The 13,071-nt window shown below is 43.3% G+C and overlaps 1 protein-coding gene and 1 long non-coding RNA gene across 7 annotated transcripts in view; one reads left to right on the forward strand and one right to left on the reverse strand.

Annotated features, from left to right (window-relative positions):
• The window catches only part of Adcy10 (adenylate cyclase 10), a 93,261-nt gene that overhangs the window by 50,319 nt on the left and 29,871 nt on the right, over window positions 1-13,071 (forward strand). For 5 of the 6 annotated variants that reach the window (XM_017321056.2, NM_001357427.1, NM_173029.3 and 2 more), the window contains exons 14-18: window positions 4,542-4,698; window positions 5,946-6,138; window positions 7,738-7,824; window positions 9,217-9,491; window positions 12,682-12,818. In XM_017321056.2, coding sequence (XP_017176545.1) covers window positions 4,542-4,698; window positions 5,946-6,138; window positions 7,738-7,824; window positions 9,217-9,491; window positions 12,682-12,818 — 849 coding nt within the window. Of the gene's footprint in view, window positions 1-4,541; window positions 4,699-5,945; window positions 6,139-7,737; window positions 7,825-9,216; window positions 9,492-12,681; window positions 12,819-13,071 lie in introns of those variants that run through there. The other variant, XM_011238823.3, reaches the window with a different exon arrangement.
• Gm51751 lies at window positions 399-10,802 on the reverse strand. Its single transcript, XR_003948759.1, has 2 exons — window positions 10,215-10,802; window positions 399-6,276 (listed from the first exon to the last, which is right to left on the reverse strand). It is a non-coding gene; the product is annotated as a predicted gene, 51751 (long non-coding RNA).

Below are 13,071 nucleotides of genomic sequence, written 5' to 3' on the forward strand. Positions count from 1 at the left end.
TGGAAATGTAAATGAGCTAAATACCTAATAAAAAATGGAAAAAAAAAAAAAAAGAATATAATCAAGACAGAAGTTGGCCAATAAGGAAACATAGCAAAAGCTCTGTAAAAAAAAAAAAAAAAAAAAAAGTAGAAGGTGGTGTCTCCTGCCACCCCCACCCATGGTCACTGTCCAGGGGACTTCAGCACAACAGAATAAGATATTTTGTAGGGTCAGCTGGGCAGGGAGAAAAGAGGAGTAGGAGAAACATTGAAACCAAGTGACTTCCCTTCTAGAACGTGCTTCGCCCTCCTACCCTCCTGGAGGCTCCTTGACTGAAGAAAAGTGAGCAGTTGAATTTCATTTCCCTATACCCAGTTTCTTCCAGAAGCACAAAAATGAACACACAGGACAACACCTCTGTACACCTTCTTTTATTCACTCGTGTGTTCTGACATCTATCCATCCGAGTTGTTGTCTGCCTCTATAATCACTCTTTTTTTTTTTAAATTTATTTATTTTACGTATGTGAGTACACTGTAGCTTGCTCAGCCCCTGCTCACTCTGGCCCAAAGATTTATTTACTATTATACATAGGTACACTGTAGCTGTCTTCAGACACACCAAAAGATCTCATTACGGGTGGTTGTGAGCCACCCTGCGGTTGCTGGGATTTGAACTCAGGACCTTCGGAAGAGTAGTCAGTGCTCTTACCCACTGAGCCATCTCGCCAGCCCTCTATAATCACTCTTGATTGTTACACTCCTGCATGCCATTTTACAAATGCACCAGTTATTTTTTCCTGGTATCTAAGGTTTGGGTTATCTGTAGGTTCTTACAGACAGTGTTGCCATAAGCATTCTTATGTCTTTTTAATAAACATTTTCTAAGAGAAGAGGAGTAGGCTAGTGCAAGCTCTGTAATACCAGCTTTCAGGAGGCCTAGGCAAGAAGATTGCCACAGTGCAGGACACCATCAAACCACCACCACCACCACCTCCACAATAATCAAAGAAGATAAAAAAAGCATGCATATGCATTGTTAGTTTAGTATGTATGTAAAGGTACACATATGTGCATATCTGTATACATGAGTGATATTGTCAGAACAAAGGAAATAATTTTGGTAAATGATGCCATCGCCCTTAATCTTTGCCAGCAGTCACTTTTGTTAGTCTTTACGACTTAAGCTCATGTGGAGTATGCAGTGGCCCCTTCTTCTTGTTTCCATCTATCATTGCTCAGATGTGGCTGAGGTCTATTTTGGGCTATTTGATCCATCTTTTCAATAAAACGATTACACAAATTTCTCTTTCTATTTTTTTCCCCTGAGTTAGGATTTTTTTCCTCTTCAAGGCAGGGACTGGCTTGTATTTTTGTTGGGGTGGTCACTGCTGATGGGATAAAAATCCATACAATTAAGGTCCAAGATGGCTTTAAATTAGCTACCTGTCTGAGACAACCTTGAACTCATGACCCTCTGTTTCTACCTCTGGAGTACAGGTGGCCTGTGCCACAACAGTGGGTTTCTCTTTCTCCTTAAACAAGGAACCCTTCACAAATTGGTATGCCATCTATGTACAGAGTCCTTGCTAATTATCTATCAGTCCATTTTCAACTGTTTGTTAAGGCATTTATTTAATGAGCAGAATTCTTAACTGCAATGTAATTCAATTTCTCTTTGTTTGTTTGTTTGTCTGTTTGTTTGTTTGTCTTAAACCCGCATTTCTCTGTGTGCTATTTAACAAATCTTTCCTCATCCATATGTTTGGAGAAGTATTTCCTAGCTTTTGTTCCAGAAATTCTGTTTTACCTTTTATGTTTAAGTGTATAAGGGCTTAGGGGTGTGGTTCAGTGGGAGAGTGCGTGCTTAACGTGCACAAGGTTCAATCCTCTGTCACCCACCAAGACCCACAAAGGCTTTCACTTACAATCTATGTAGAAGTGATGCAATTGGGATTTGGTGGCAGGGGCCCTCTCAAAGCTAATTCACCTTGGAAAGGAAGTAAATCTAAAAAGGCAACAGTGTATTTGGGGAAGAGACCCAACCTAGCCTGGCTATCGATCCTGAAGACGGATATTCTCAGTAGTTCTTGCTCTTCCCCTCTATTAGATTTAACATCCCTAGAAGATGTATTGAAAGTTAAGTCCTAGCCACGACGGTGCCAGAGGTCATTAAGAAAATGAGAGTCTGTCCTTCCTTTGGCGCTATGGTTCTCAATTTATGGATCTTCACCCCTTCAGTAAACCTCTGTCTCCAAAAATATTTTACATTATGATTCATAACAGTGGCAAAATTGCAGTTATGAAGTAGCAAGGAAAGTCATTTTTTATGGATGGTGTGGGGTGGGTCACCACATGAGGTATCGCATTAGAGGGCCGCAGCGAGAGGCCGGAATCTTAATGTCTGCAAAGCCTGAGGGAGGGAGGCCAGTCGTTCCTAAGCTGTACAACAAAGCATTCGGGCCAACACAAACACCCCACAGAAACACAGGCTTGCAGCAATTACACCCGGTAAGCCAAGACTCCCACGCATAAAGCCATGGAGGAGGGAGAGTAGCCACCTCCCCTTCCCCCAAAGCCTTGTTTCCCACCCCCAAGAAGTGCTCTCAGTGCTGACTCAAAGTAGCCGGAGTTCTAGACTGTCAGTCACCTTAGAGAGCACAGGAAAATAGGCAGACCTTCCTCGGTTTGATCCAGCTGATGAATCAGTCTCTTTAGGTCATATTCCACACACAGCGCTGGACAAAAGTCAAGTTCACATACTTTCCCTTAAAGCTGTAGACAAGGATTGTAGATCAGCCTTGAGGGAAACGTTCTTCTTGACAAGAGTTCCTATCCCCAAAATTATGATAAAGGGCAACAAAAATTACCTGGAAAAATTCTAGGGTTAAAAAAAAGTCGTCGTAGTAGTAGGATTTTTAAAAAATCGTTTTTGTTGTTTTTTTTTTTTTTTTTTTCAAAGACAGTCTCATGTTGCCCAGGCTGGCCTTGAACTTGCTATGTAGCCAAGGCTATTTCTTGAGCTTCTAAATCTCCTGCTATCTGATCCCAAGTGCTGGAATCACAAGAACGCAGGAACATGTCCAGCTAGGGCTTGGTTTGCATAGACTTGAAGATAAGGTGACTTAAAAACTCATTTTAGAATCCAGTATATGCATTCTGTATAACCAGACGAGAGAAGCTAGAAGATTTTATTACATAGCGCTTAGACTCCCATCTTCTACGTGAGCCTAGGGTTCTCAGGAGATGGCTCGCAACACTGAAGTTCAGGTGCATCTTTACAAAGGATACTTTTCCTTCCAGAGGGTAAATAGAGCCTGCAGGGTGATTTCTAATAAACCAAACCCAGAACCTCCCATCGCCAGGCAAGATACATACCTTCTTTTTCTAGGACACTTCTACCTGTAACCATCATCCAATTTCAGCCAAGCCATTAGATGACACCTGAACATGAGGCACTCTACCCACAGATAACAAAATGTGGCTCCGGGATTCATCTGTCCAGCAAAGAAACTAGAAATGATCCAAATGGGCCCACACTTCTTTTTACAGAAGTTGCCCATTGCTGCAAAAGCCCAGTACTTGCAGGCCCTTCATGCTCACCCAGGTTCCAGGAGATTGTGGGCTGAGTATCAGATTTCAGCCTGGGCCTCCTACTGCATACATTTTAAGGCATTGAAGGAAAAAAAGTGATAGGGTTGTCAACCAGAACGTTTTTTTTATATTGTTCTTTTTTCCTCCTACGTTTTCCATATTTTCTACAGTGAGCATGTGTTAGTTGTATAATCTAGTCTGCTAAAGAAAACAGAAAAATAACATCTATTTTAAGGTTAGCGATCCTTGGTTCAATTCCTAGTTGTATAATCTATGCAAATGTCGAGTTTTGTGCAGTATAATTACATGGAATTGTAATGAGCTGACAAATACTTCCCCTTGAGAGCAGAGGTAGATTTCAGTGGTAAAGCATTTGGCTAGCATTCCAGAGGTTCTGGGTTCCATCCCCGGCCTGATGGGGCCAGAGTAAGGACCACAACAAAACAACTTTCCATCACAGCTTGCAGAAATAAACTTTCAAAAATCACCTTGCTTACTAAAGCTTAAAAACAACAACAACAAAAAGATTAGAAACATTGTAAAAATACACAGAGCTTTAAGAAGCCTCATGAACGAGTTGCGCACAGCGGCTACCTTGCTTACTAAAGCTTAAAAACAACAACAACAAAAAGATTTGAAACATTATAAAAATACACAGAGCTTTAAGACGCCTCATGAAAGAGTTGCGCACAGCTGCTCCTGCTATCGTCCTAGCACTTGGGAGGTGGAAGCAGGAGGTACAGAGGTTCAAGGTCATCCTTAGCAACACAGCATCTTTGAGACCAGTCAGCCTCAGCCACAAGAGACCAAGAACAAAAACACAAAGGGATGAAGCCCCATGCACAATGCCATGGAAATTCCAAAGACACTCTTAGGAGGGGTATCACTGCATGCCTTTTAAAATATCTTTCTAAACTATTTTTTTGTTGATGGGTTTGTTCCTTTAAACAATAAACAAAACAACAGGACGTGTTAGGGAGATCGACTATTTCATGTCTACTATGAAGGACTTTTTGATGACGAACTGCAGCCGAGTTCTAATGTATGAAGGATTACCAGGATATGGAAAAAGCCAGGTACTCATGGAAATCGAATATCTGGCCTCTCAGCATGAGAACCACAGGTGAGTGTCTTGAAATCATGGCTCTTGTGACCTCAGAAAACACTGGCACCCTTGAAAGAGTTGCATTTATTTATGTCTTCTCCCTTATGTAACATGCCTTATATGAACGAACTAGCTAAGTACAGTTGTTGGGGAACCAGAGCCTTGTAGCTGAAGGGGTACTTAGTGATAAAGCTGTTCAAACTATGAGAAAGAGAAATGGCACCGATTTCTGCAAACCCCAATTTAATATGAGGGCAAGCTTGAAGACTTTAAAGCTTCCTGCTTAACAACCGACGTGTAGTTAGGTTGAGACATCCGTCAGAGCTCAAGGTTGGTATCTGTCTGGGGACTAGACCCTCAGGTTTATTTGGGGGATTGCTAATTATGTTAATTATGATATTGTTAATTATGTTAAACAGGGAATTGCTGTTTTAAGCCCTTTAGTTTGGAGAGTGGGGCTAAGGAATGCTGGGCGGTTAGATTGTCAATCCAGAGGGCAGAGCTAGTGTAAATATCTCATACTATTTTCTGTCTTCTCACAAGAAGTATCACACATGAGATGAGCTGCCTGCCACTCTGAAGGGTTTGAATGTACAGTAATGAGTACCGAGATCATGACAACAGTGTCACACAAAATAGGCCATGGGAACCCTGGAAAGCATTAAGCAAGAAAACACTGCAAGATTCGTTGTTGTTGTTGTTGTTCAGGCTTGGCTTGGCTTTGGGTAATACTAGGGGGCAAATTCTAAAGTTCACACATGCCAGGCAAAGGCTCTACCACGGAACCACACCCCCAGGCCCCCACATCTGGGCCTCACTAAATCACTGAGGTCTCTTGCAGAGGCTGCCGTCAGATGATCACCTACAGCAGGCACTGGACATAGCATGTTGTTGTGGCAGCACAGGTCTGAGTCTAAGGCTCTGGCCTGGGTACAGGGCAGCAACAGCAAAACCAGGAAGGAAAAGACAGCCAGGTTAATACAGCGTAATGATGGAGAAGACAGCCAGGTTAATACAGCGTAATGATGGAGAAGACAGCCAGGTTAATACAGCGTAATGATGGAGAAGACAGCCAGGTTAATACAGCGTAATGATGGAGAGGGGTTGGGTTCCCGGGAGCAGGACTGAAGAACAGCTTCCAGACAGCTCGATTAATCTCTGTCCTTGTAGCTGGGTGTGAGAACTCAGAACTTTCTCCCAGCCTTTGTTAGCTCCAGGAACTGTACTTAAAATGGTCTCCTGATTCTCCGTTGTCTTATGAACAGGGCTGTTGCTATTGCACTGACTAAGATCAGCTTCCATCAAAATTTTTATACTATCCAGATACTCATGGCTAATGTACTAGGTCTGGACACTTGTAAACATTACAAAGAACGACAGACCAATCTTCAAAATAGAGTCAAGACGCTGTTGGATGAGAAGTTCCACTGTCTTCTTAATGACATCTTCCATGTTCAGGTAACAACTTAGCTCGTATTAGACTCCTGCAAAAACATAGCTACAGGCACCTGAAGCTCTGTGACTTAATGTGTCTTTAACCTTTGGTCCTCGTCAGGGTTACTCTCTCTGTGATGAAACTCCATGACCAAAAGCAAGCTGGGGAGGAAAGGGTTTATTTGGCTTACATTTCCACATCACTGTTCATCATCAAAGGAAGTCAGGACAGGAACTCAAACAGAGCAGGAACCTGGAGGCAGGAGCTGATGCCGAGGCTAAAGAGGGGTGCTGCTCACTGGCTTGCTCTTCATAGCTTGCTCAGTCTGCTTTCTTATAGAACCCAGGACTAGTGGAGCGTCAATCACTAATTTAGAAAATGCCCTACAGGCTTATCTGTAGCCTGACATTACAGAAGCATTTTTCTCATCTGAGGTTCTCTCCTCTCAGATGTATATGTATATGTGTATATGTGTACATGTGTACATGTGTATATGATGTGTATATGTATATGTGTATATGCATATATGTATATGTATGTAATTACTTAGTAAACTGGGACTAGAGAGTCCATCTGTTAAAAGCATGTTCTGCCAATGCCTAGGACCCGAGTTTGGTTTCCATAATCCACACTGGGCCACTGACAACCAACCACTGCCTGCAACACAGCTCCAGGGGATCCAGTGCTCTTGTCTGGCCTCTGTAGGTACCTGCACTCCCGCACACAAACTCACACATAAATACATAAAAATACACATAGTTAAAAATTAATCGTTAAACCCACTTAGTCAAGCAGTTAGAGAAATGGCTCAGTTGTTAAGAGCACTTGCTATTCTTGCAGAGGACCTGGGTTCAGTTCCTGGCACCCACATGGTGGCTCACAAACTCCACTTCCAGGAGACCTAATAGCATCTTCTGACCTCTGTGGGCAGCAGGTGTGCACATGGTACACATGCGTACATGCAGTGATACACTCCTATACATAAGATAAAAGTAAACAAATTTTAAGAATGTTTTTAATCTGTTAGCTAAGTTTATTCCCAGTGCTAAAGACATTCAGACAAACCAAAATGATAAGTCAATTCCTTACAACACAGAAATATTTAACATGAAAGCTTTTTGGTGTCTAGATAATGAACTAACCTAGGACACACTAAACAACACACATTTTTGGAATTTACACGTATTTAGTTACAGGAGTTAAGGGGGGGGCTTAGGGCCTCACACATGCTAAGCCTCTGCTCTGCCATAGAGCCACACTCACAGTCCCTTGCACCGTGTTCTTGTGAGATAATGGAGGTATCTAAAAATACCATGCTCCAGAAAATCAAAATGGCCACTTGGTGAGCTGTACGTTTGTCACCTTTCCCTCATAGCTGCACTGTCCTATCCTGGGTGATCTAGGGCACAAAGTCACCCATTCCCAAACTTGATGGCAAATGTAGAGACTGTGTGTCCATTTCTTTCCTAACTCCACTCTGTGAAGTAGAGCATTCAGGCTGGAGGCAGGCATTGTGGAATGTAACACATGAGCATCCAAAGCTTCAGGACAGTTGGCGGGATCTGCTGGGAGTCAGTCCCCTCACTGTTTCCCTCTGCTCAACCCTCTTGCTCTCCATACAGTTCCCTGTTTCCCGGGAGATGTCCAGGATGAGCAAGATAAGAAAGCAGAAGCAACTGGAAGCCCTGTTTATGAAGATCTTGGCGCAAGTAAGAGGGCCTGGAGGTCAAGTCACCGAGGGAGGAAGCTAGGCCAATGTTCATAGAGCAAGTTGCCCCAGGGGTTGAGATTCTTCCAGAAAAGTGTTTTGCAAGCATGTGAAAGCCATACCTTAAGTGCTTGCTTCTCCCATCCTCCCGAACCTGAGCCAAGTCTGTTCAGAATTTAGACATGGAGGAGGTGGAGAGATGGCTCCATTCTTAGGAGCTCTTGCTGTACCACATAAATTCCAGCTTCACAAGATCTGCTACTCATTCCAGCCTTTGTGGATATTTGCACTCATGTTCTCTCTCTCTCTCTCTCTCTCTCTCTCTCTCTCTCTCGTAAAAATAAAATCTTGCCAGGCAATGCTGATCCAAGCCTTTAATCCCAGCACTTGGGAGGCAGAGGCAGTTGGATCTCTTAGATCAAGGCCAGCCTGGTCTACAGAGCAAGTTTCAGAATAGCCAGGACTACACAGAGAAACCCTGTCTCAAAAAACCAAAATAAATAATAGATAGATAGATAGATAGATAGATAGATAGATAGATAGATAGATAGATAGACAGATAAACAAATAGAGATTGAAGACAGACAGATAAATAAGTAAAATCTTAAGAAAATAAAATAATTCATATGTATACACACATATACACAAACATACATACATGTGCACATAAATACATGTACACACACACATCCAGCACAGTGGCACACACATGTTCCTAGAATCTGAGAAACTGAGGCAGGAAGCATGTGCATTTATAGTCTATTGCGTGTCTCCAACACCTGGAGCTGGGCATGACTCTAATAGATATACACTAAATACTTAATGAGTGGGTGAATAATTCAGATTAGTCATAGCCATACAACAAAAAGGATACATAATCTATTTAAAGTGTAACCTATACCAGAGTTCAAGCCAAAATAACATAAGCCTCCAAGTAGGGTGAGAACCAGCTCTGTCTCCATGCACACACTACCTAGACCAGGATATTTGGTAATTATATGTTGTGGAACAAATACCATATCCCCCAGGGTCAAAGATGTGTAATACCCAGGATTAAAGCCACCTCTGGCTTCAATGTTTTATGTTTTCTTCCTTTTTTCCTTCTTTCTTTCCTTCCTTCCCTCTTTCTTTCTTTCCTTCCTTCCTTTCTTTCCCCCCTTCCTCACTTCCTCTTTTTAAAGTCACCCTTAGCTGGTCATGGTGGCACACATTTTGAATCCGAGTTTTCTGGAGACGTGGCAGGTGTATCCCTGAGTCAGAGGCCTGGTTTATATAGTGCAAACCATAAAACTTAGTACACACACACACACACACACACACACACACACACACATACACACACAAGAAACAAGATGCCGACGTCTTCTATAGTGTTTCTGTTTCCCTTTTCCAGACAGTGAGAGAAGAAAGGATTATTTTCATCATCGATGAGGCCCAGTTTGTGGATGGAACCTCCTGGGCCTTCATAGAGAAGCTCATCCGCTCTATGCCCATCTTCATCGTTATGTCCCTGGCTCCTTTCTCTGAAGTTCCCTGTGCAGCTGCCAATGCCATAATGAAGAACCGGAACACCACCTACATCACGCTTGGTACCATGCAGCCTCAGGAAATCCGGGACAAGGTCTGTGTTGACCTTAGTGTAAGCAGCATCCCCAGAGAGCTCGACTCGTGAGTAACCTCCTACTATTCCCAGGCCTTGACACCTGCACTCATCCCCCAGCTCTGAGCTTAATCAGATAGATCCCTTAGGCTGTGTCATGAGTGCAAGTGTGTGTGTGTATAAATATGTTCACATGTGTGCTCATCCATATGTTCCTCTGGGTACATGTGGAGGCCAGAGGTTAATAATGGTTATCTTCTTCAATTATCCTTCACCTGATATTTGAGCGAGGGTCTCTCACCAAACCTGGAGTTCACTGATTCAGTTAGCTTGTCCAGTGAGTCCCAGGGATCCTCTTATATCTGCCTCTCCACAGCTGGAATTACAGATGCACAGCACCACACCCCACTTCTCTGTGGGTGCCCCCACTTCTCTGTGGGTGCTAGGGATCTGAGCTCAGGTCCTTGGGCTTATGTGGTAAGCACTTTACCAACTGAGCCCTACCCCCAACCCAGGCTGGCTGTACCTAGAAATGTTGATTTCAGTGCTTGCACTGTCCCACCTTTTGAAGGGACCACACATGACGCACAGTAGAGTGAGTGCTGATCATACCTCCTCAGTGTAGGGCCCTGTTCCACCTCTTCATACATTGTGTAGCTGATCTGCTGGACCTGGGCCTACCTTCTGTGATAAACAGTGACCAAGAGTATGGTCACGTGTGTTGGGGAGTGGACAGGAAAGAGAGGTTGGCAAGCTGTACAAAGCACACCTGTTACTCAGCAAGGTCTTACCTGGCTAGCAAGAGTGAAGTCTGGTGGCAGGGTTCTCACTCTGAGGCAGATGTTTGTCATGAGACTGTCAGTTATTCTTCCACTGCATCTTCACAGCAGTCCCCTTAACAAGACAGTGGCTTTTTAGCTGGTTGTTCACTGGCCACTTTGGTGTCTGTCATTCTGGGTCCCATTTTCCTTTGTCTTCCATTTCATTTTGTTTTAATTTGCTTGAAATACAATCTTGCTGTCCAGCCCTGGATGACCTGATGTTCCCTGAACCAGCTGGGTGCCTTTAGCCTCATAGAAATCCTCCTGCCGTGGCTTCCTAAGTGCTGGGGTTACAGACACCTAACACCAGGTCTTTCTACTTAGGTTATCCTACTCCAGGAAAAAAGACACAAGAAACAAAGATTCATTTTATATAACTTGAATAATGTATTGCACACATATGCACATATGTGCACGCACACACACTGGGGGGTGATTCTTATATATGATAATAGATATTTGTATATAACTAGAAATATTATGTCTACCTTTTGTGTTTAGGGTTTTTTGTTTTGTTATTTTTGCTATTTAGTGTGTGTATGTGTGTGTGTGTGTGTATGTATGTGCATGCATGTATGTGTGATGAATGTATGTGGTGTATATGCACATGTGTATGCAGGCATGTGCAACCATATGTGTATAGAGGCCAGAAGTAGATGTTGGGTACCCTGTTCTATTATTCTCCACTTATCTTGAGGCAGGGTCTCTCACAGACCCTACAGCTAGGCTAGAAACTAACACCAGCCCCCATCTGCATGTGCACCCACCCCAAGCTCTTTACATAGGTTCTTGGGACTTGAACTCTTGGGACTTGAACACAGTCTTCATGCAGCATCATTGTTACCTGCTGGTTATCCCTTTAGCCCATGTTTTGGGAACTTTTTGAGACAATATCTACTATATGGTCCAGTCCACTCTGAACTTGAAATCCACCTTCCTTATCTCCAAGGGCTGAGAATACAAGTGTGTAGAATAATACTCTGTGTTCCCTCTCCCTCTTCCTCTCTCATAGATCCAGGTTCCTTACACATACAAGGCAAACACTTCTACTACTGATCAAAGTCCCCAGCCAAACTTCCCACTTGATCTACCAATCCTAAATTTTCTAGGAACCTGTCACAAAAGTATGACAAAAATCTTTAAAATGATACACAGAGTTTTCATTGAGGCCTAACATATTAATAAAACCCTGGGAACAACTCAAAAACCTAAGGGGTTAAGTTCAGTAAAGTAGGGTGACTCCAGCCAAAAGATTGTGATATAGTAACAAAGGGGAATGAGAAAGATCTACTGACATAGAGAGTTGACTAGGCTCCATTGTGAAATGAAAAGCCAACCAACCAACCAAACAAGAGGCATAACCTAGCATGCATGGTGCCTTTCACCTAAGAAAAAGAAAGTAAGCCATGGGCTAGAGAGAGATCAGCCATTAAGAGAGCTGGCTGCTCCTCCAGAGGACCGGGTTTGACTCCCAGCATCCCTACAGGAAGCTCACAACTGTCTGTCCTCTAGAGCCTGGGAATCCAATGGCCTCTGAGAGCACAGAGCATGGAGAGAGAGAGAGAGAGAGAGAGAGAGAGAGAGAGAGAGAGAGAGAGAGAGAGAGCCATGAATGTGGAAAGGAGTTTATCTGGTAAAGAGAAGAGAGAATAACAAGAGCCAATAGTTGAACAAGAGATGCTAACAGGGTTGGGGTGAATTTCATGTACATATATACATATATGAAAATGTCATAATGAAGCTCGTGTATGACAAATAAATGCTAACCACACACATACCCACTTAGATTCTACTACATACATCTCCATCTTCCTTTGAAAAATGTGTATGGGTGTTTTCCCTTGCTCATGTGTTCACTCTCCTCTCTCTCTCTCTCTCTCTCTCCCTCTCCCTCTCTCTCTCTCGTGTGTGTGTGAGAGAGAGAGTGTGAGTGTGTGAGTGTGAGTGTGTGTGTGTGTAACCCTCAGGAGTTGGTTTTCTTCTTCCACATAGGGATCAAACTCAGGTTGTGAGGCCTGCACAGCTAGTGTCTCTAACCACTGAGTCATGCTGCCAGTACCTGTTCCCCTACTCCTTTTTTTTTTTAAAGAAATACTAGCAGAACTAACCAAAAGCTAATCAAAATTATTACTTACAGCATGAGGAAGAGAAGCAAGACAAAGGATGTGCCTTATTACGTAGTTTTAATTTTGGTAGCATAGGTGTCTGCTACATAATTTAAGCTGGGAGATATGGGTGGAGCAGGTAGCTCAGCCGCAGAGGATTTGCCCAGCATGGCAGAGTCCCCATCACTGACAACAAAAGGAGGAAAACTCAATCTCCCAACTTGAAAACAAGATGAAGCACCTGCAGAAAGGAAGACGTCTCAGGAGGCTGAGTCTGTTCCTTCCTGACCGTTGCTTCTTCATGTGAGCTCTCTGCCTTGCTTTCTCTATAGGTACCTGGTAGAGGGAAGCTGCGGGATTCCGTATTACTGTGAAGAATTGCTGAAAAACCTCGACCACCACAGAGTTCTCCTTTTTCAACAAGCAGAGACTGAGCAAAAGACAAACGTGACCTGGAATAACATGTTCAGTGAGTAGCTGCTTCTCGCTGTTACTCTCTCCCTAAGTCTTTTTGTAGAGCAGTTGGCAAGGATTTGGGGCTAGGCTGCAGGCAGCCTCCTGCATGGCCAAAGGGCTTCCAGGAAAGTAAGAAGGCGTTAGGTCTAAGGCCCTAAATAGTAAGAAAGCCCAACTAACCTGGGCTCCCAGGGCTAAAGAATGTACACTCAGATAGATAGAAGGAACACGGGGAAATGTCAGCGTCCTGATAAAGGTCTCTTTAT

Source organism: Mus musculus, chromosome 1 (assembly GCF_000001635.26).
Source record: "Mus musculus strain C57BL/6J chromosome 1, GRCm38.p6 C57BL/6J".
In the NCBI taxonomy this organism is placed as follows: domain Eukaryota; kingdom Metazoa; phylum Chordata; class Mammalia; order Rodentia; family Muridae; genus Mus; species Mus musculus.